We start from the raw sequence: 20390 nt of genomic DNA, 5'->3' as shown, positions 1-20390 counted from the left end.
TTGGTTCGCCACGGCTCGTCTCCGCAAAGACCGGGAGCCCACTCCTGGTCCGGAACCAGCCCGGATGCAAAAACCAAAGCTCCTTCGAAACCCAGTTCACTAAAACTAGGGTACTCGACGTTTGGTTCGCCACGGCTCGTCTCCACAAAGATCGGGAGTCCACTCCTAAGTCCATGACTCCTACCTAGAGCGATAGCTACGCATCATACGAAAAAGCAGTGTAAACTAGAGACAGACAAGCATAGAAGAGGTAGACAAACAAAAGTTCTTTCCATTCATATGTTGGGGCCTCAGAAGACCATTACAAAAAAGACGCCTCAACGGGCTGTTACAAAAGGGGAGTTGGGCCTTCAAGGGGCCGTTACAAAAAGAAATCAAGAAATCGCCAAAAAAGGGGAGAAAAAGAACTCAAGGCGCCTCATTGCCCCATCCCGCGCTGAATCTGCCCCCGGGGGCAAGAGTGCGTCAGCTGCGGCCGGCTCCTCGCCAGTGAGCGTCGGTGGATCAGGTATAACCATCCTCGACAGGTCAACGCCCGGGTTGGAATCCTTGACCTGCCCAAGGCAGTCAAAAAACCCTATCTTGTAGGCCTCACTGGATAGAAGAAGGAGTTCGTCCTCCTTCTCCTGAACGGCAGTCGCCTGCCTCGATAGGGCCCTCTCCCTATGAGCGTTGAGGGCTTCCGTCGCTTCCTCCTTCTGCGCGGCCAGCTGAGCGGCAAAATCCTCTCTCAACCGCTTGATCTCGTCGGCAGATTTTTCGACGGACTTCTTCAGCTCCTTCGCCTCCCTTTTCAGCTTCCCATTCTCCTCCTCAGACTTGGTTATAGCATCGGAGAATTTCTTACTCTTCCCTCGAAGATCATTGAAGTACACTCCGATCTATAAAATACAGACGAGCAAGTGTTAACACAAGCAAACGAAGTAGAAGGCGAACAAAGAGTGAACATACTCAACAGCCATCTTACCTGATAAAGAGAAGAAAATACGGCCTCTTCGGCCGTAGCTGGCGGCTCGTGGAGAACCTGTTGTTTGTCTTTGTCAAGAATACATTTAGTTTGAATCTCTACAGCCACCCGGCTCTCTCCAAGGCCGGTATCAGTCTTTTGGACGGCCCAGTTCGGCCGAAAAACGTTATCACTGGGCCTCGTCGGGGGTGGGAGGGTGCCAGCAGATCTCGCCGGATGAACTCACCAGTTTCACTGAGCTCTTGGCCTTGGGCGGGGGCGGCGCGTCCTGGGTCGGAGCCGGACTTGCCGTCTCTGGGGCCTTCCTTTTCTGGCCCTGACGGACCGTCCCGAAGGCCCCCTTCCTCATCTTATCGACTAACGACTGCTGCTGCATCTCTGAAAGATAGACGAAAACAAAACCAGACAGAGACAAAAAAGAAGAAGGGGAGAGACGAATTTTAAAGGAAGCTATCTACGTACGTGCCCGGGTCGCAGTACTAAGGCCCAACCCAACCAAAACCTCTTCCCCTTGGAAGTCTGAACAGTCAGCAGGCCCCTCCTGGTCCAGCACCTCCCGAAGTAGAGCGAGGGTTCTCGCATCTTCACCCTCAAGGAACGGTTTGCGACTCATCGCGACTGTATCCGGGGTTCCCCATTTCAAAGGGACCGGCCAAGGCTCGCTAGACTCCGCGTCCTCGACGTAAAAGAACCTGTTCCTCCACAGGTGTATGGAGGAGGGAATACCAGTGATCATTTTTATCTCCGGACGCTGGCTAATGTAAATCCAACCCCCACCCTTGTGCTTCTTCAATTGCGCACACGCGCGGAATAACGTTACTGACAAGTCCCTCTAAAGCCGGCCCCGAATGAGGTATACGAACCCCGTGAGCAGCCTCCATGAGTTCGGCGCCACCTGGGCCGGGGCCAGCCCGTAATGCTGAAGCACCGAGGTGAAGAAGGGGTGTAGAGGAAATCGGAGTCCGGCCCTCAGTGACTCGTCATATATGCAAACATCAGAGCTTTCGTTGCAGGCTCTATCTCCCTCTGTCGCCTCCCTCAGTCCAAACCTGGATGGGATGCAGTACTTATCCCTAATCACTGCCATGGCGGACTCATCCAGGTAGTTCTCCTCATTGAGAGCCTGTATGTTGTATGTAGGGTTGGCATCCATACGGGCCCGTGCCACGACCTCAACGGCCCGGCTTGGGTGAAACGTTGTGGACGCCTCGCCGGCGTCACTACCAACACTCCCCCCTTGTGGGACGTAGCTATCCGTCAGAAGCGGAGCGGTGTTCAGGTCCAATATCGCCTCGTCCTCCCCCTCCTCATCACTACCTATAACAGTCACACTCGCCATTTTCGGGGCCGGTGACCAGGTAGGCCTATCCTCGGTCCTAATCAACGATCTAGACCCTGAACTACTAGAAGACGACTCCCCCGAACCGGACTCAGAACTAGAGCTACTAGACATGAAAGCAGGAAAAGAAATGAATGAGACACGCTCAAGAAAAATTACCGGATCACACTGAATGCTCCTGAATCCACCGCCGTTCACAAAAACTACTCGGCCCGAACTGACCTTCGCCGAACTGGGCTTCGCCGAACTGACAGAGGAAAAAGAGGGGGAGAAGGAGGAGAAGTAAAAAAGTGAAAATGAGAAGGTAAAACCCACTCTTATATAGATTTCTCTGAGGCGGTGTGCATTAAATGAAAGGCACACGTCTCGAGGACACCCGAGTGGTGCCACGTGTCTTTTATTAATGGCGGGCACAAACTTCGAGACGAGTTCCAAGCAGTCCGGCCCAAGCCGGACTGGGTCGCTAAAGAACAAAAAACAGTCCGGCCAAAACCGGACTGGATATGACGAGTTCCAAGCAGTCCGGCCCAAGCCGGACTGGGTCGCTAAACGACAAGAAGCAGTCCGGCCCAAGCCGGACTGGATATGACGTGTTTCGCAAAACGACAAAAAGCAGTCCGGCCCAAGCCGGACTGGATATGACGCGTTTCGCAAAACGACAAAAAGCAGTCCGGCCCAAGCTGGACTGGGTCGCTAAACAACAAGAAGCAGCCCGGCCCAAGCCGGACTGGATATGACGCGTTTCGCAAAACGACAAAAAGCAGTCCGGCCCAAGCCGGACTGGGTCGCTAAATGACAAAAATCAGTCCGGCCCAAGCCGGACTGACGAAGATCCGAACTGCCTCCATTTCCGGACTGCCCCCAGAATTCGGACTGTCCCGGAATCCAGACTGCCTCCATTTCCGGACTGCTCCAGAATCCGGACTGCCTCCAGATTCCGGACTGTCTCCAGAATCCGGACTGTCACAGATTCCGGACTGCCTCCAATTTCCGGACTGCCCCCATTTCCGGACTGCTCCAGAATCCGGACTGTCTCCAGATTCCGGACTGTCTCCAGAATCCGGACTGCCTCCAATTTCCGGACTGCCCCAGAATCCAGACTACCACAGATTCCGGACTGCCTCCAATTTCCGGACTGCTTCGTATTCAGGCCAAGCCTCGACCACTTCCAATCGGAAGCGTACCCCACCATATTTCCCCAAGTCACCATAATAACTTGGAGAACTGGGGGGCAACTGATGGGGTGCAACAACGCAGCAGCCTGTTAGCTTCCAACACGTGGCTAGAGGAGGGCCCACCGCAGGACCCTCGTCAGCAGGGGTAGTTTGGTAATTCCCTCGGCGTAGGTGAACCTGAACCTATAGCTGGTCGACACCTGCGTTGGAGGCATTAACTCCCCACCTACCCCAAACTTTCCTTATAAAAAGGCTTCCAAAGCTCATAAATCGGGTATTGAATTCTCACCCTCCACTCTTAAAAACTCCCTCTTCACTCCGGCTCATACTGACTTGAGTGTCGAAGGGCCTGTCCGGAGTACACTCCGGGTCGGTCATTCTGACCTCGTTCGCTTCTGTGCAGCACACAGTTCATCCGGACTCCATTCCCTTCACTTCAGCTCCTTGGGCCCTCAAGCTCGGCTCTTACGTCACTGTCATATCTGTTAACCGATTTCGGGCCTAACAGCATCTATGAGGCATCAAGTTCATTGAGCCTAACCTCCTCAATTAGGTGATGATGGAAGGTGATTTCTGTTGTAAAATTTTGCTCCAAATATAAATATGGCATACCTGTATTTCGGCCAAATATAGAAAAGAAAACTGATGAGTAGAACCTATTCGATGCGGCGAGATGAGGCACGGACTAGGTCGCTCTCTTTAAGGTGATTTTGCGCCTCTACGGAAAAGCCTCTGGTGCGACAGATCTAAACGCAATCACCCCCAGGATACAACAGCCCGACGCACCGTCGATATCTATCTGAAGTGCACGATCAGATAGATCTGAGCCAGACGATTAACACTCCAATTGCCCAGCAAAAAATAAAAAGTAGATAAGGACAGAAGAAAACGTAATACACTGTTTTGTTAACAACAGAGAAAGGAGGCAGAAAACTTGTGTATAAAAATGTTGGAGAAAGTTTGTTTTTAAAGGCAAAACGTGTCTGTTAAAGACACCCTTTAAAACAGTAAACACGTCCTTTTAAAAACGTAAACATATCCTTTAATGCGTATTTAAACACTATTTAAAAAATAGAGCCATTTGTTAAAATGTTATTAAGAGGGTTTTTAACGGTCACATTAGTAGGGACATGGCTTTTGGGTTTTAAATATTATTTAAAAACGAGTTTAAGATAAAACAAAGAGACACGACTCTTGGTGTTAAAAAGATAATCCCGTTTAGGGAAAACCCCAACCCAACCCATGCCCCGACACGGCTCGGCGCGCGTGTGTTTATTAATCCTTGTTTGTTCTTTGTAAAAGTTCTAATGGCAAACAAATTGAATGCCCTTGAAAGGCCCAAGCCCTTGTCTCAACACTCCATCTTATATGGATGGAGGAATCTCTCTCACTTTCCCATCTTGGATTGAACTTCACAAGTGAAAAGAGAGCACACTCCAAAGGCTTCAAAAATTTTAGTGGGAAAAGTACAAAGGAGAGAATCAAAATTTGAAAACTTCAAATTTTGGGTGGGAATTTCAAAAGTAAAAGGAATCTTTTCTAAAAAAGCAAAAGACTCTTTTTAATTTTAGTATTAAAATACTAACAATTTCCTCCATGTCATTTTAAAATGGCTGAAGGAAAGCCTCGCCCATGCCCTAATACTCAAGGTGGCAAAAGGGCCGTGAAATTTTATGGCCCACATGGCCCGCGGGCCAGGCACGGCATGGCACGATTCGGCCACGAATGTGCCGGAGGTTAGGCACGGCACGGCCCGCGGCACGAGAAAACAATCACATAAAGCCCTTTTTACACTGTTTTTTGTCATGACGGGCGTGCCGTGCCGCTTTTCGTGCCGTGCCGTTTCTTGCCGCGTGCCTAAACCCTCAGCCCGGCACGGTCCACGTCTTCATGCCGTGCCGGCACTGCCCACCTCACTGTAGCAAGCGTGCCGTGTCGGGCGTGCGGTGGGCCGGCACGGCCCAGTTGCCACCTTGGCCTAATACCCTGTTCGTTTGAGATTGTGACAACCGATTGTGAGCCCCAAATCTTTTGTTAGGGCTGCACCCGGCCGTACGGGCCAGGTCGACCGGCAGGTCACCCGGATTTTTGACATATTTTTTTTTTGTTTGTATAGGGATTTGCTAGCCACCTTCGCCAAGCATTTGTGTTCACTGTTTGAGAGATTTGTCTTATTGTCGACGTGGTGTAAACTGCAAAGATTGGTAGAAGTACGATTTGTGAAAAGGTGGCTAGCAATAAATAATAATCATGGGTACTAAGTTTTAAATGAGAAATTACGGAAAAATGGTAGCAAAGTAGAAAAATTAAGAAAGAAAAAACCGGATGTACTAAAATATGACAATTACTGAAAAAACTACAAAGAAAAAGCAAAAATTATGACAATTACGGGGAAAAAAGTCAAAAGGTGCCAAAATAAAACCTTTTGCACTTCTCTACGGGCACCCTCGGGTCCACCCCACCCGGCCCAGTTTTGACTGGTTGGGTGGACCCGTGGGTCCGGGTCACTTTTTGCCAGGTCTAGTGGTTTGCCGACGAAATTATGAATATATTGGCAGATTATTTATATCCTTCTGTTACGTAAGAAGATCGGCAAACAGTGACGCTGATAGACTATGCCACGCTGATAGACTAAGCTAGAGAAAGAGTTGTGAAAGCTAAAGATGCCTTAGATACATGACTCCCCATAAGTCCCTCATGAGGGTCTCAACTATATTTTTATTTTATTGTCTTTTCTATTCTCTTGTATTGGCCATCTTCGTTGTAGGATTCCCCACTTTTTTTCTTCATATTAATGCAATTCTTAACCCCATTCAAATAAAAATGTATTTAGTGGCTATAAAGAAATTTACATGCATAAGGTACTTAAACAGCTAAAGGACACTTTCGATTTATAAGTTTTAAATAAGCCTCAAGTGCCACTCAGGTTTTCGAAATTTACATATTTAACAAACAGTTATTTCAGGACCACCGAAGTTTTTATATTTAATAACTATAAGGAAATGTTTGGCAACCAGCCAACAACGAAATATTAGATTTTCAGAAGTGTTGAAAGAAAGAGAGAGGACATGAGGGAGGAGGCGGAAAAATAACGAAAAATAAAACACTAATTTTGTTTTTGAACCATTTCTCACTCACTCCTCACTCTTGCCCTCTCAATTCTCTTCTCCCATCCTCATTTCTCCTCTCCCACCACTTGATAAAGAGGGCAAGCCTTGGCGCAAAGGTAAGACCGCGTAAATCTAGCCCTCCCCAGACCCCCCGCAATGGGGTGAGCATCATGCACTGGGCCACCCTTTTTTTTATATATAGTATGGATAAGGTCATTTCAATTTAACCATAAATGCAAATGGGACATTAAACTTCTTGACCCAAATTTTCATTTCACATCATATATGATAAACATGTTAGAGGAATTAGGTCAAGCAAGAGGTTGCTTGAAGCATTACACCCACGGTATCTAGTTTGGAATACCGAGTTTGTTGCCTCCAGCCCTATATATTTTAGATACACTAGGGTTTTAATAGGTTAGTGGGCTCTAGCCCAAATAGGCCCACTACACCGGTCCCTTATCTTATTGGGCTTATATTAGAACATACATGGGTTATATTATATACCCAACAATCTCCTCCTATGTTCTACATATAGCACAATCTAATAGATAGATAGTGTAATGTTCAAAACAAAATATTGAATCATCCATATCACCATATGGTCTATATCATAAAAGATCTGTAATCCAACTGAAAACACAAATCATTTTATGAAAAACCAAGAGTTTTAGATATATAACAAGCTAAACTCAACCCAAAGGTAGTTTCACATATAAGTGAACCCCACTGATCTTAGATGAATTCATTCATTGGGTATGATTCTCATCGAGATCCAAAATAAAGTTCCACAAAAAAAATGAACTCTATGCATACTGAAATGAAAGCATAGTCTTTATGACTTTAGAAGATTTACTCATCAAGTAAGTCATCTTCATCAAAGTCCAAATCAAGACAAGCTCCTCCGTTTTCGCCAATCCCTGTGATTACCAAATATAGATTTCACGAAAATGAATCAAATCATTTGTGTAAAACACTAATGTATCTAGTTCTACCTGAAGAAGAACTTAGTACAATTCCATAATTCACGAAAGTATCTAGTTCTACCTGAAGAACTTAGTACAATTCCAAAATAGCTGAAAAAATATCAGTATCACTCTCACCATAAGCATCATTGTCAAGTTTCAATAAAGAACAAGACCTAAACAGCTTCTTTTGCAAAGAACCATTCATCATTGTTAAGTTCCAATAAAGAACAAGACCTAATAGTTTCTTTTGCAAAGAACCATTTCATGTTTCCATTTGGAATGTTACAGTCATCTTATCCATATTTGAGTTAAGCTGAATCATCAAGTTTGAAATGAAACAACCTTTCCCAAGAAGGACATGTCATCAAATGTGGAATGACATACAATAACTGTAAACATCATCGAAACATATCAAGTGCCTATCTTGGCTAAAAGGGAGATTCGAAAATTCAAAATAACATGAACGTAGGTTAAGTCATGTCTATACAGACTTTAACCCCATCTCCCCCACAGTTTTGAATATTCGATTTTTGTTCAGTCCCTTTGCGAGAGCATCGGCCATATTATCCTTCGATCTCACAGCAATCAGAGTAATAATCCCGTGTTCAATGAGATAATGCAGCATGGCATGTTTCAGCCTAAGATGTCTCATCTTACCATTAAAGAGTGAGTTCTTCACAATCGTAATTGTAGCTTCATTATCACATAACACACTTAAGGAATTAATTATTAACCGAGTTAGTGGAATGTCCATAATCAGATTCTTTATCCACTCTGCTTCATCTCCAACAGAAGCTAAAGCATAAAGTTCTGATTCCATAGAGGACAGAGCAATGTAAGTCTGTCTCTTCAACTTCCACGCAACAGCAGCTCTACCCAGGGTAAACACATAACCACTGGTAGACTTACCGTCTTTTAATTCTGAGCCCCATGATGCATCAGAATATCCTTCCAATACAGGAGGATGGCCACCATAACAAAGAGCATAATTATGAGTACCCTTAAGGTATCTCATCAGCCTCATAAGGGCATCCCAGCACTCATGGCCAGGATTACTAGTGAAACGACTCAACATGCCAACTATAAAGGCTATGTCTGGCCGAGTGCAACTCATAGCATACATGAGACTACCAATCAGTTGAGAATAAGCTAACTGATTCACACTGTCTCCAAGCCCATAAAGAAAGTAGTTTTTCAAGATAATGGGCTTGGCTAAGGGAAATCCCTTGCCTGTCAAAACTTACTTTCATACCAAGAATGGTGTCAACAACACCCAGGTCTTTCATATCGAATTCTTTACCCAAGGTAAGTTTCACATTACTCACCATAGAGAGAGATTAGGAACAAGAATAAACATCTATATATATGCAAATAATCATGACCTTATTCAACACAAAACGATAGTAAAGGCATTTATCCGAGTAATTGATTAGAAAACCCAAGCTCTTTACTACCTTGTCAAATTTTTTATGCCACAATTTAGGTGCTTGTTTAAGACCATTTGTGTCACTTACAAACTTTGTTCTCGAAACCTTCCATGACAAACCCTTCAGGTTGGTTCATGTAGATTTCCTCTGACAGTTCTCCATTGAGAAAAGTTGTCTTTACATCCATTTGATGCACAATAAAATGCTCAATAGATGCCAAAGCAAGAAGAATTCTTATCGTGGCCAAATGACAGATCGGTGAGAAGACATCAAAGTAGTCTATCCCACTCACTTGAGTATAGCCCTTAGCTACTAAACGTGCTTTATATCGAGCTATGGATCCGTCAGGATTAAGTTTCTTCTTCAATATCCACCTACAGCCCACAGTCTTAGCCCCTTTTGGCAAATCGACTAGCTGCAAAGTTAAATTTTGCAACAGAGAGCTCATTTCATCATCAATGGCTTCTGCCCACAATAAAGAGTCCCTAGATCTCATCGCTTCCTTATAGGATGATGGATCATTCTCTAAATGGTAGGTCACAAAGTCCTCACCAAAATTTTTGGGTACTCTATTTCTTGTAGAAACTCTTACATGAACTAAATTAGAAATCAGATTGGGACACGTGTCAGAAGTAACTAGTTCAGACTCAACCGGCAATTCTGTAACCATCTTTGTATCGCCTGATATGGTCAAACCCTGATCTCTGAGAAATTTAGTCTCAAAGAAAACTGCATCTCGAGATTCTATAACCATATTGGTTGATAGATCCAAAAACCGAGCAGCAACACTATCTTCTACACCTCCTAAATAAACACAAGTGCTTGTTCTAGTTCCCACTTTAGGTCTCCTAGAGCTGGTATCCTTACATAAGCAATACAGCCCCAAATCTTAAGAGTATCATATTTATAAGGATGCTTATGCCATAACTCATACGGAGTGGAGGAGCATTTTGAGTTTGGCACTCTATTCAGGATGTGATTTGTAGTCTCCTCCTCTATCACTCCTAAATCTCTTAATTTTCAAGTTCAGTTGCAATTCATCTCGATTCTTGAAAACTTTTAAACTTATCAAAAGCCCATTGATAGAATACTTTGGTGGTCGTTTGGATCATAACCCTCGTTTGGGGCTGATTACTTTGGTAATCGTTTCGGGTCCATTGGCTAATCTTGCCGTCGGTTTGAATCGGCTCTTGGACTCGGCTTTGATTTGGTTCTTGGAGCTCGACTTGGATTTAGTTCTCTACTTTCTTGGATTTGGTTCTGCGTCTCCCATCCAGGTGCATTCTTTCTAATTATTATTTCTTCTTTATAATGCTTCAAGATTGTTAAGAGGAATTAGGTCAAGCAAGAGGTTGCTTGAAGCATTACACCCAAGGTATCTAGTTTGGAATACCAAGTTTGTTGCCTCCAGGCCCTATATATATTAGATACACTAGGGTTTTAATAGGTTAGTGGGCTCTAGCCCAAATAGGCCCACTACACCGGTCCATTATCTTATTGGGCTTATATTAGAACATACATGGGTTATATTATATACCCAACAAAACAATCGCAATCTCTTCCTATGCTAAAGAATTTTGGAGAATGTCAGAATCAAAATTAAAAAATAGAATCCAAAACAAACAGGGCCTAAATCTCATTGATCATCTGAGATTGAAAAAAAAGGGAATTTGAGAATGCAATCAACATCCAAGAAAATCTGGATCATGACCAAAAAGTAAATTATGTAATATATTTGTATTAATTTTTTACTTCATGCAATGAGATTGATGTAGTTCCATTAGTTTTATCACTGTAGATACAAAGTTTCAAAACAAATAAGAGCCTATAGCAATGAGATTGATGTAGTTCCATTAGCTTTCATCACTGTAGATACAAAGTTTCAACACAAAGAAGAGCTTATAGCTTATGTAGTGAATTTACAACAAACAAACAAGCAAACATGACAGAATGAAGATGTATGGGAACAGAAAGATCAGGAAGTTTTATCAACAACGCGGACTGGAGTTACCGGAATTGATTCCCACCACTCTCTCAATCTCCTGTTGCCTTTGTAATTGGATTTGAATTTTCTGAGCTTCAAATTCATGAGAAAGTAATGCGAGGTAGTAGCCATTAAGATGAACTTGAACGGCACCACTAGTAACAGTATTGCCACTGCTATCAAGACTAGCATCACTTGATTTGTGTGCTGCAATAGGAGGAAAAAAAACCAAGTCATTACCTGTAATATTCCCACTTGCTTGTAGTTCCCTTTATCAAGTTTTCATCTAAATGTTTGAAGATTATCAAAGAGATTGTTAGAAGTGTTTTAAATCAAATCAAAAGAACAAGGATTTCTAAAAAAAATAACTTCTTTTGGTTTAGTTTCTTAAAAAAACCATTAAGGGCATGTTTCTATTTCCCTTCACTTTTAAGGAAACTTCACATGATTTGTGTGCTGCAATAGAGAAAAAACCAAGTCATTACCTATTCCCACTTGCTTGTCGTTCCCCTTATCTAGTTTTCATCTAAATAGCTGAAGATTATCAAATAGTTTGTTAAAAGTGTTTTAAATCAAATTGAAATAGAAGGTATGGATTTCTAAAAAATATATTTTCTATTGGTTTAGTTTCTAGGTAATACCGCCATCTTGTGTAAACAGGTTATGGTCTAACTCAACTGACTTGCATACCAAAAGGAAGAAACATGACAATTGGAGCAACTCATATTTTCTTTAGACTGCTTCTCTTTCTCTGGAATTTCCATATTCTAGGTGCTTAAGGTGTTGTTTCTGACCTCTTTTGGTACATGGAGTCTGTTTCCTATTGATTTTGGTAACTGACACCTAGTTACATAGATACCACATATAATAGTACAGGTTTATGTTTTCTACATTTAAATCAGGTTTGTGACTAACCTCATAATGGGAGTGCCATGAGGTTATTCCTGTTTCTCACCTTACAGAAAGCAAATTTGTGTTTCAGTGGTGGTCTGATCTATCGGTTACTATTCATCCCACTAATCCATGTCTGATCTATCGGTTCCTATTCATCCCACTAATCCATGTCTGATCTATCGGTTACTATTCATCCCACTAATCCATGAACAATGGATTATCATTTGAAAGGAAAAAAGTAATGCTTAATTCCCGGGTGTCGGAAGATTTTGGAAGTGGGATCAACAAGAGTAAGTATAGAATAAGCTAGTTTCAGATATGAAGAATCTTGGAGTTTGTAAGATTCTGTGGGTGGAAGCATCAAACTCGAGCAGAAGATTCATATCAACTGAAATAGAACATCTGAACCACTCACATAACAGTTTATGTTTGGTCCATCATCTTTTCCATTAGCAATCTATGATGTTGGTGCACTGTGGATTGCGCGAAGTTTTATGATTTTGGTGACTTGTGTCCAATGATTCAGTTCTTGGGTTCAAATAACATCAGCATCTCATTATCTACTTATAATCTACTGATTTTTATTACATTGCTCTACATTAGTGCTAGAGGATTCCACTGATCGATATTCATCGAAAATCCTTGTGTAAACAACAAAAAAAATTTAACACAAAAAAAACTCCTACACATAATGATAAGTCTTAAGAGACAACAAAACAATGTGGATTACCTTTGGAGCCCTTGATTCCAATATCGATCGGATTTTCAATATCGTAATATTTGCCGTTTGAAGCATCTCCTGGAAGTTTTTCAATCCATGTTGAGCATTCACAATGCTTTCGATAGTTGTCTGGTCGGAGCAAGTACACACCACAATCTCATTGTATTTTTCTCCTACCCTTTTATACCTTGCCCAAATCATTTTTCCGACACACCACAGCAGTGATGCAGCTATAGCGTAGCCGATCCACTCCCTGTTTACTCCACAAACCACAGAGTTAATTGAACAATTTCAATACCACTGGTAACCAATAAAAGGGAAATGATAAATGCGCCCCTTTTCATTACTTGGGACACCCAACTACTGTGTATCTATGACTGCAAATGGGCTGATGTACTTCACATTTGAAGGAATGAAGTGACCTGATTGCCACGTACAGTGCAGCTGGGTGTCCCAAGTGATGAAAAGGGGCGCATTATCATTTCCCCAATAAAAATCCAAATATATGTACCCATTTATGAGTAAAATAAAAATATATATAATCATCTAGAAAGATTTTCCAGACTAAGATGAGTCCATTAGATATAGATTGAAGCAATCATAATAGAAGTACAAAAAGACAGTCAACTTACTTGTATATGATTACCATCATCATGGTAAGTACAAAGAGGGTTATTATTGGCCGTTCCCATGTAATAATTTCTTGCCAGAATGATAATACATCTTTAAGTGGGCTGATAAGCTCCTAAACAAACAACTCAAATGACTTAGCCAGTAAGTTCCTCAGATAAAAATTGACATTAAAACATCATTCATACAATGAAATATACCTCCATAATTGAAAAGGGCTGAAGAGGTTATCTAAAGGAAAATCAAACATTTAGAGTCTAAAATTCTTGAAGTACTCTGGAAAACAACCATAAAGAAACCCACAATTTGCAGACAACATATTTTCACCAATTCACTTATTGGTTTGGTGGGTTTTGCATGAATTCACTGATCAGCAGAATCTAACTTCAGGGTTCTTTTAATAGTTTAACTCAAACAAAATTGCCAAGAATTTGAAGTTAGATTCATTAGATTTGTTGGAAGATGTTCAAGCCCTCATAATGTATAGCCGTAGTTCCTCATAATGTATAGCCGTAGTTTTAAATTTCAGTCCAAACCGACATCAGAAGTACATTGAAGCAGTTTTTTTCCGGATTTCGGCAAAAGTGAAATTTCAGCGAAATTTATTTACAAGATTTCCACCGAAATTTTAAGATTTCCACCAAAATTGCCGAAATTTCCACTGATTTTTTTTTACTGAATTTTACATGATCTCGGCAAAAATTCCCACCGAAACCAAAATATTTCGATTTTGGTGGTGGCCGAAACCAACACCGTAACTGAAATTTAAATCCTTGTGCATAACAAAGCTAAAGTAGGATTAAAAGAAACTTACGAAGAAAATAAGAAGGTTAACGCCGAGCCCTTCCTCTTTTATCACTTCAACAGTAGCCTTGGCAATCCCAACTTCCTTTGCTTCCTCCCTAACTTGACTAATGGTCGTTTCAAGAGATGGAAGATTCTCTAAAGGCCCACCTGACGTCTCTTCCAACACTTTTTTATGCTCTGTCCTCTCAAGAATTGGGTGGGAAATGTTCAATCTCTTTAGAATATATGAAGCGCTACATGGATGAATTGTACTCATTTGCTTCAGAGCAGTGGACAGCTCTTCCAACACATAATCCCCCTTGGGTAACTCATCAAACAAGGAGAAAAGTAAGAAGTTTCTCAGGACTGGGAGAGATATTGTTAGTAACTCTCTCACCACATGAAGCCTTGCTACTCCCAAAATTGTTCTTGCATGCATTTCCCATACTTTCAATGGAGATTCAATATTGAACTTATACAAAAATTGGTGTAACAAGATAACTTCCTTTATCAGCGTAAGCCAAAGGTCACGTCTCGTTGCACTTGTTATCTCTGGGAACTCCAACACCAAAGGTTCTGATCTGCAGAATTTACGAGTGGTGTTCTATATGAGTAAGTAAAAGTGTTCTTATTGTTGAAGCATAAATGATTAAATAACACCAACTCTTAACAGATGAAGCTCTTGGAGTAATTGGTTGTTTCACATGGTATCATAGCTATTGCCTCACGGCAGGTCCTAGGTTCAAAACCCAACAACTCAACACGGCCAACCTAAAAGAGGGTCCACATGTGCTACATGTACGACCAACCCAAAAAAGAGGGGCCACACTTGAGGAGGAGTGTTGAAGTATAAATGATTAGATAACACCAACTCTTAACATCTTATGCTTTTGGAGTAATTGGCTGTTTCACACTTATCATAGGAAGAGTACCCAAAATAGGAAATTGATTATTCAGGATTTTTTTTGACATCAAGGTATCTTATATATGTCGTCTAGAAAACACAGAGAAGATATATTTTTGTTAATAAAAAGCAAAATACAAGTTCATTATTTGATTTTTGAGCTTCTTACAGTTGGGAAGACTCATAGACAATTGCTCTGTCGAATAGAGGAGCACCCCAAGGCCCGGTTGCAGCTGGTCTAACTTTGTGATCAACACCCTGTCTTGAAAGGTCAATCCTCAATGCCTTTTCATATGATGCAATTTTAGAAGCCTCAAAGTAGAGCGCGTAATTGGTTAGTGTTAGTCTACCTGCAAACCAAACCAACCTTCCTAATTAGATAGTAATGAAAATTGGAGGAATAGCAGTGTACAGATCAATGTTAAGATGTACCTGGCCAACTGGTTCCCCCGATATGGCGCACCACCCTTTGTGCATTTGCACTCCCCTCCATATGCAATATGTACTCATCATCTGCTAACTCCACACCCGTCGGTGTTTGTAGACTCAGCAAGTAATTGATGTACCTTTACAATTATCATCCTCAAATTTCATTAGTACAAAATTTTCTTTCTCAAATTGATCTTAACATTTCTATATTTTCTTACACATGCTAAGTTAAATTCAAGTGTGTATGTTACATCAACTGACAACAATATATGGTTAAAACGAGTGTTGTAAGTCATTTTTCAAGGTTCATGGGTCATTGCCATCAATAGATGCACAAATGTACATAAATCAATACAGGAAAGGTGCAATACTTGTTTATTTCTTTGATATATTTATCATAACCAGGAAAATGGAACCGGTTTGCTGTAGCCGCTGTTAACGCTTCGAAAGCAAATCGTACGTTCACAACATCAGCAGCCAAAGGAACCAGTGAACACATCCATACAAACGCATCTTCTCCGACATGTCGTTCTTCATCAACCTACCAGTGCCGAAATTCAAATATTAGACTATCTTAAATTTAAAAAACAACGACAACAAATTATGAAATTGACCCAAAGTGCTTTTGTACATAATTCTATGGCTTATAGAAAAGGTTAAGAAAAGAATGCTAGGAACTATCGTTTATGAAAATATAAAAGCGGAAAAATAAAGTAGACTTACAAGGAGTGGTAGGATGTCAGAATAGAAAAGAAGGGTATCATCATCTACTTGGGCTCCTGTCACCTCCTTTGGAAATATTTTTGTATCTTCTCTCTCTTTTGCCACACTTTCCTGCACAAATAGAAGGGGGTAACCAAAAACCATTAAACCCAAGGGATAGCTGCAAACTTGGGAGTTGAGATTAGTCACTGTTGGGATATAAGCTCGCCATATTTTATTTTTTGAGCAGTGAAGGAGGCTGTTCTTGTTAAAGAGTTGCTTAGTAAGGCAGCTAATTCTATATTTTTAGTGAACTAGAGAAGCTGCGTTAAATCTTTGTTATGAATGATAGTAGTGGGAACTGGTTGGATTTTCTTTTATATACTCTGTTTGTAGAGATGTTTGTCTATTTTGTGGAAGATAGTATCTCCACGAGCAGTTATGAAATCTGTAACACAGTAACAGCTTCTTAGCCAGTAGATCCACACATTGTTACTTGGTAGATTAGCAGTTTGTAGGCATCAATGTGAACTTGGGTTTTTTAAGTGTTTTGGGAAATTGAATCTTTAATCCTACACAAATATGTTATAAAGCGGTGAAAATTTGTGATTGTGACGTGATGGGAAAATGGGATAGCAGATGAAGGCAACTATTTGTTCCAATGAGAAATCAAATGTGCTAGGGATGGTTCTGGGTTAATCCTTCCTGGATATAAAATTGTTCTCTTTCGCGTATCATTGTTCATTATATATATATATATATATATATATATATATATATATATATATAGGGATTTCACGGCTGGTCTGTCATGCGACAGACCAGCCGCGAAATGCCTTTTGCGATGGATGCTAGCATATATATATATATATATATATATATATATATATGAGCCACTGATATCCACACAACAATGTTTGAATCTAACCTTTTGCTTATCAAATTCAATATCTTGTAATGGTTATCGTTTAGTCAAATATTTCACATGCCAATGGATCCAATAGAGACATTGTCCTCGCTTGTCCTACATCTGTTGATAGGGTCCATCTAATGGTGCCCTCATACCAAAGTTACCAACTCACCACACATCACATTAAAAAATTTATACTAAAGTATTATACAAATACATATAAAATCATGTATGTGCTGCTTCCTGATAAGTGATAAGATTTTTATTCTTTGAAAAAAGGTTGTCTTCCCATTCGACACAACTTTCCAATCGAAGGAAAATGAGCACAAAATCCTATGTATGTTAAAATGAAGGAAAAATTGCAAATGGGGGACATCAAAATAAGAGAATTGCCACCAGGGGACATACTTTTGAAAAACTGTTAAAGAGGGTTGATAACCCCCTTTTGAGAGTTTGATAACCCCATTTAGAGGGTTGATAACCCTCTTTGAGAGATTTGTAACCCCCATTTCGTCCCTTTCTAACAATTTTTCAAAAGTGTGTCCCCCATTGGCAATTCTCGTATTTTGATGTCCCCCATTGGCAATTTTTCTTAAAATGAAAGATCTTCAAGTGATATCAAAATCTAGAGAACTTTCTTGCAACTACACTTTTGATAAGTAGAAGGTAGTGCTCAAATACAAGAACAATTGAACTGCATTATTTGTAACACATTTTGATATAAAGAAGAACGCAATATGCAAACCGTATACAAGTCTTCATTTGAGGAGCTGGGGCTCTCCCATGCAAGCATCATATCAAAAGATAATTGACTAAAAGACCCATCACTAATCTTCTCATCTATGTAAAGGCACAAGTTAACAAGCGCCTTGGAGCAGCAAAATTCCACCAATTTCCTTGCATAATCATTCGTTCCAGGTTCAAAATCTTGCTCAAACTCCACCACGAGAGCATATACAGTGGTGCCAAGGATCCTGCAGAATTTTGAGTTTAGCATGATTATTTAAAGATTATAACCAATCTAATCTGCCTAATTCAATCATAAAAGATTTGAGGTGGTCCTTCTCTCATGAAGAGGAGGACCGCGAAATGGCTGTGTAAAATTGCCTAGACACCCACGCACACACACAAATTCCCTTCTCTCTCTCTCTGCGTCTGCGTGTGTAGTAGAAAGCCATTTCGCAGCTCACTTTTGCAGGAGTGAACAGCCACACAGGCTCCCTTTGTAGCAGTATGTCTTATTCATTTAATTCATCCGGGGTGGCTGTTCGTTCCTACAAAAGTGATCCATTAAATGGCTTTCTGCTAAATTGCCTAGAAAATCCCATATATGTATGTATTGTTTCAATTTTTTTTAATAAAAAAATGAATATATATTTCATCAATTTCTAAACTAATTATGTTGGGGTGGAGCACGGGTTTGCATGTGAAGAAGAGGTTCGTGACTTCGTGACGAGTAGTATCAGAGCTCAGATTGGAGCAATCGTCATTGGGCCGCTGTTGGAGCGATTGTGGGTGTTGTGGTTGGATCACGGTTAAAGCAATCATGGGTGGTAGAAAGATTGTACGAGAAATTCTCATTCGAGGCGAAGCTTTGCAGCGGGAGTGATCTAAGATGATGATAAAATCAGTTTCTACTAAATTTAACATCTTGGAGTCTCTTTTGTGTGGCGGGTGCAAAGAGGAGGCGTGGAGAGAGAAAACGAGAGAAAGGGAGAGGGAGTTTTCTTTCTCAGGTTCCTCCACAGGTTTCTCTTGTGTAGGGTTTTGGTTGAGAAGTAGGGGAAAGGGTTGCGGGTTTGTAGGTTTTGGATCAATCCATTATAATCTTTTCATAGTGGAAGATCATGTTCTAATCATTCTAGCCTTCTAGCCTAACCACGTAAAATCTCGTTGTTCATCTTGTGGCCTGTGTTTATATATTTACTTTTCCATTTATTTGTGCACGATCGGGATCAGTTTTGCCCGGTAGATTTTATCAACAAATTTATTAAAAAACAGTTTTTCCCTATTAATGCAAAACAGACCAAAAATGGAGTTGAGGAAACTCTCCAAAAAAATTATTGCTTCCACAGAAAAACTTTACTGCAAAAATGAATATATATTCATCAATTCTGGACCCATCATTTAAAAAAAAAATTAAAGCAAAGCCACTTGTACCATTACTTAAAAAAATATAAAGATTCATGGAGAGAGAGAGAGAGAGAGAGAGAGAGAGAGAGAGAGATACTCTGCACACTTCTGAAGCACATCGTTGGCAATGGGGGAGAGACACTTTTTCTTCATCGTTGGATAAAAAACAGCAATGCCATAACCAACCCCAAATGGGACCTCTTTTAATGGCCCAGCTCGAGATGTGGCTCTCTCTAAATCCGACACGTGGACTTCCTAAGCCACATGTTCTAAACCCCCGAGAGCTCAGTGCATGGTGATGCTTGAGCCAAATTACCAAAGCACCCCTCCTTTGTGGTTATAAAATAAGAAGAAAACTGGGATAAGATTGGATATTTTGGTCAATGAATGCATGAAGCAGGAAAAATAATGTAGGGGTTTTTGCAAAAGAAGTCTTCTAACTTTGCTTTATTTGCCAAAAGAGTCTTCTAGTTTCACATTTTGCAAATAGAGTCACCAGGTTTTAGTGACTTTTGCAAATTGGGTCAAGCCATCAGTTTGTGACCAAAATACCCACGGCAGAATTTTTTAAACTCCCTGAAAAAGACCAAAATGTCATGATACGTGGAAAGGCAAAAGTTAATTAACCATGTAAAAAGATGGAAATATCCATGTAAACCCGTGTTTTTCTAAATGTACGGTACGGCCCACTCCATAGGATGATCCAATTGGTCCATTTATTGCGCCACCAGGTGATTAGGTTGTGCGTAAAAAATCATTTTCATAGGATGATCCTATAAAAGCTTCCATAATGTGTGGTCCCTCTATAGATCGGAGGTTTAGTATCATCATATTAAAATGATTTTTTGGCCACAAATTAGTTAGGTTGTGGCCCAAGAATTGGAAGGATTGGATCATCCTATGGAGTGGGCAGTACAGTACTTTTTGAAAAATACGGGTTTATACAGCCACCCATCATATAAAATCTCTCCATGACAATCAATAATAAGTTTTCAATCAAGGGTGTGGGAATATCATTTCTATATATACTAGCTTTCTTATGCATAGGGTGTAAAAAGTAGGCCCACTCCATCAAAACGTGACATGTAAAATTGTGGACCCACCATGCACATGGGCTTGGTTGGAAATTGTGGGACCTACCCATCAAAATATGAGGCAAAATGGCAGGCCTCACCCGATGCATGGGTTTGAATTGAGTTGGTGGGACCCATCCTATCAAAACATATCACTGGCCATCACGAGTATTTTGGTCCTTCGCAAGGTAATTTTCATGTGAAAGACCCGTCAAAATGTGAGGCAAAATGACAGGCC

At 41.0% G+C, this 20390-nt stretch overlaps 1 protein-coding gene across 1 annotated transcript; it reads right to left on the bottom strand.

Annotated features, from left to right (window-relative positions):
• Positions 1-10812: 10812 nt before the first annotated feature.
• On the bottom strand, positions 10813-19250 carry LOC143885119 (ArgH (DUF639)). Its single transcript, XM_077389121.1, has 10 exons — positions 19177-19250; positions 17692-17920; positions 16058-16168; positions 15706-15875; positions 15338-15471; positions 15075-15255; positions 14030-14582; positions 13218-13330; positions 12595-12838; positions 10813-11177 (listed from the first exon to the last, which is right to left on the bottom strand). Exons 1-10 carry the CDS (start codon positions 19230-19232, stop codon positions 10962-10964), a joined length of 2007 nt encoding a protein of 668 aa, XP_077245236.1. The 5' UTR covers positions 19233-19250; the 3' UTR covers positions 10813-10961.
• Positions 19251-20390: the final 1140 nt, after the last annotated feature.

Source organism: Tasmannia lanceolata, unplaced genomic scaffold (assembly GCF_043159265.1).
Source record: "Tasmannia lanceolata isolate RefF3 unplaced genomic scaffold, GAP_Taslan_0.1 ptg000008l, whole genome shotgun sequence".
NCBI classification, from domain to species: domain Eukaryota; kingdom Viridiplantae; phylum Streptophyta; class Magnoliopsida; order Canellales; family Winteraceae; genus Tasmannia; species Tasmannia lanceolata.
This window is presented reverse-complemented; position numbering and strand designations above follow the sequence as displayed.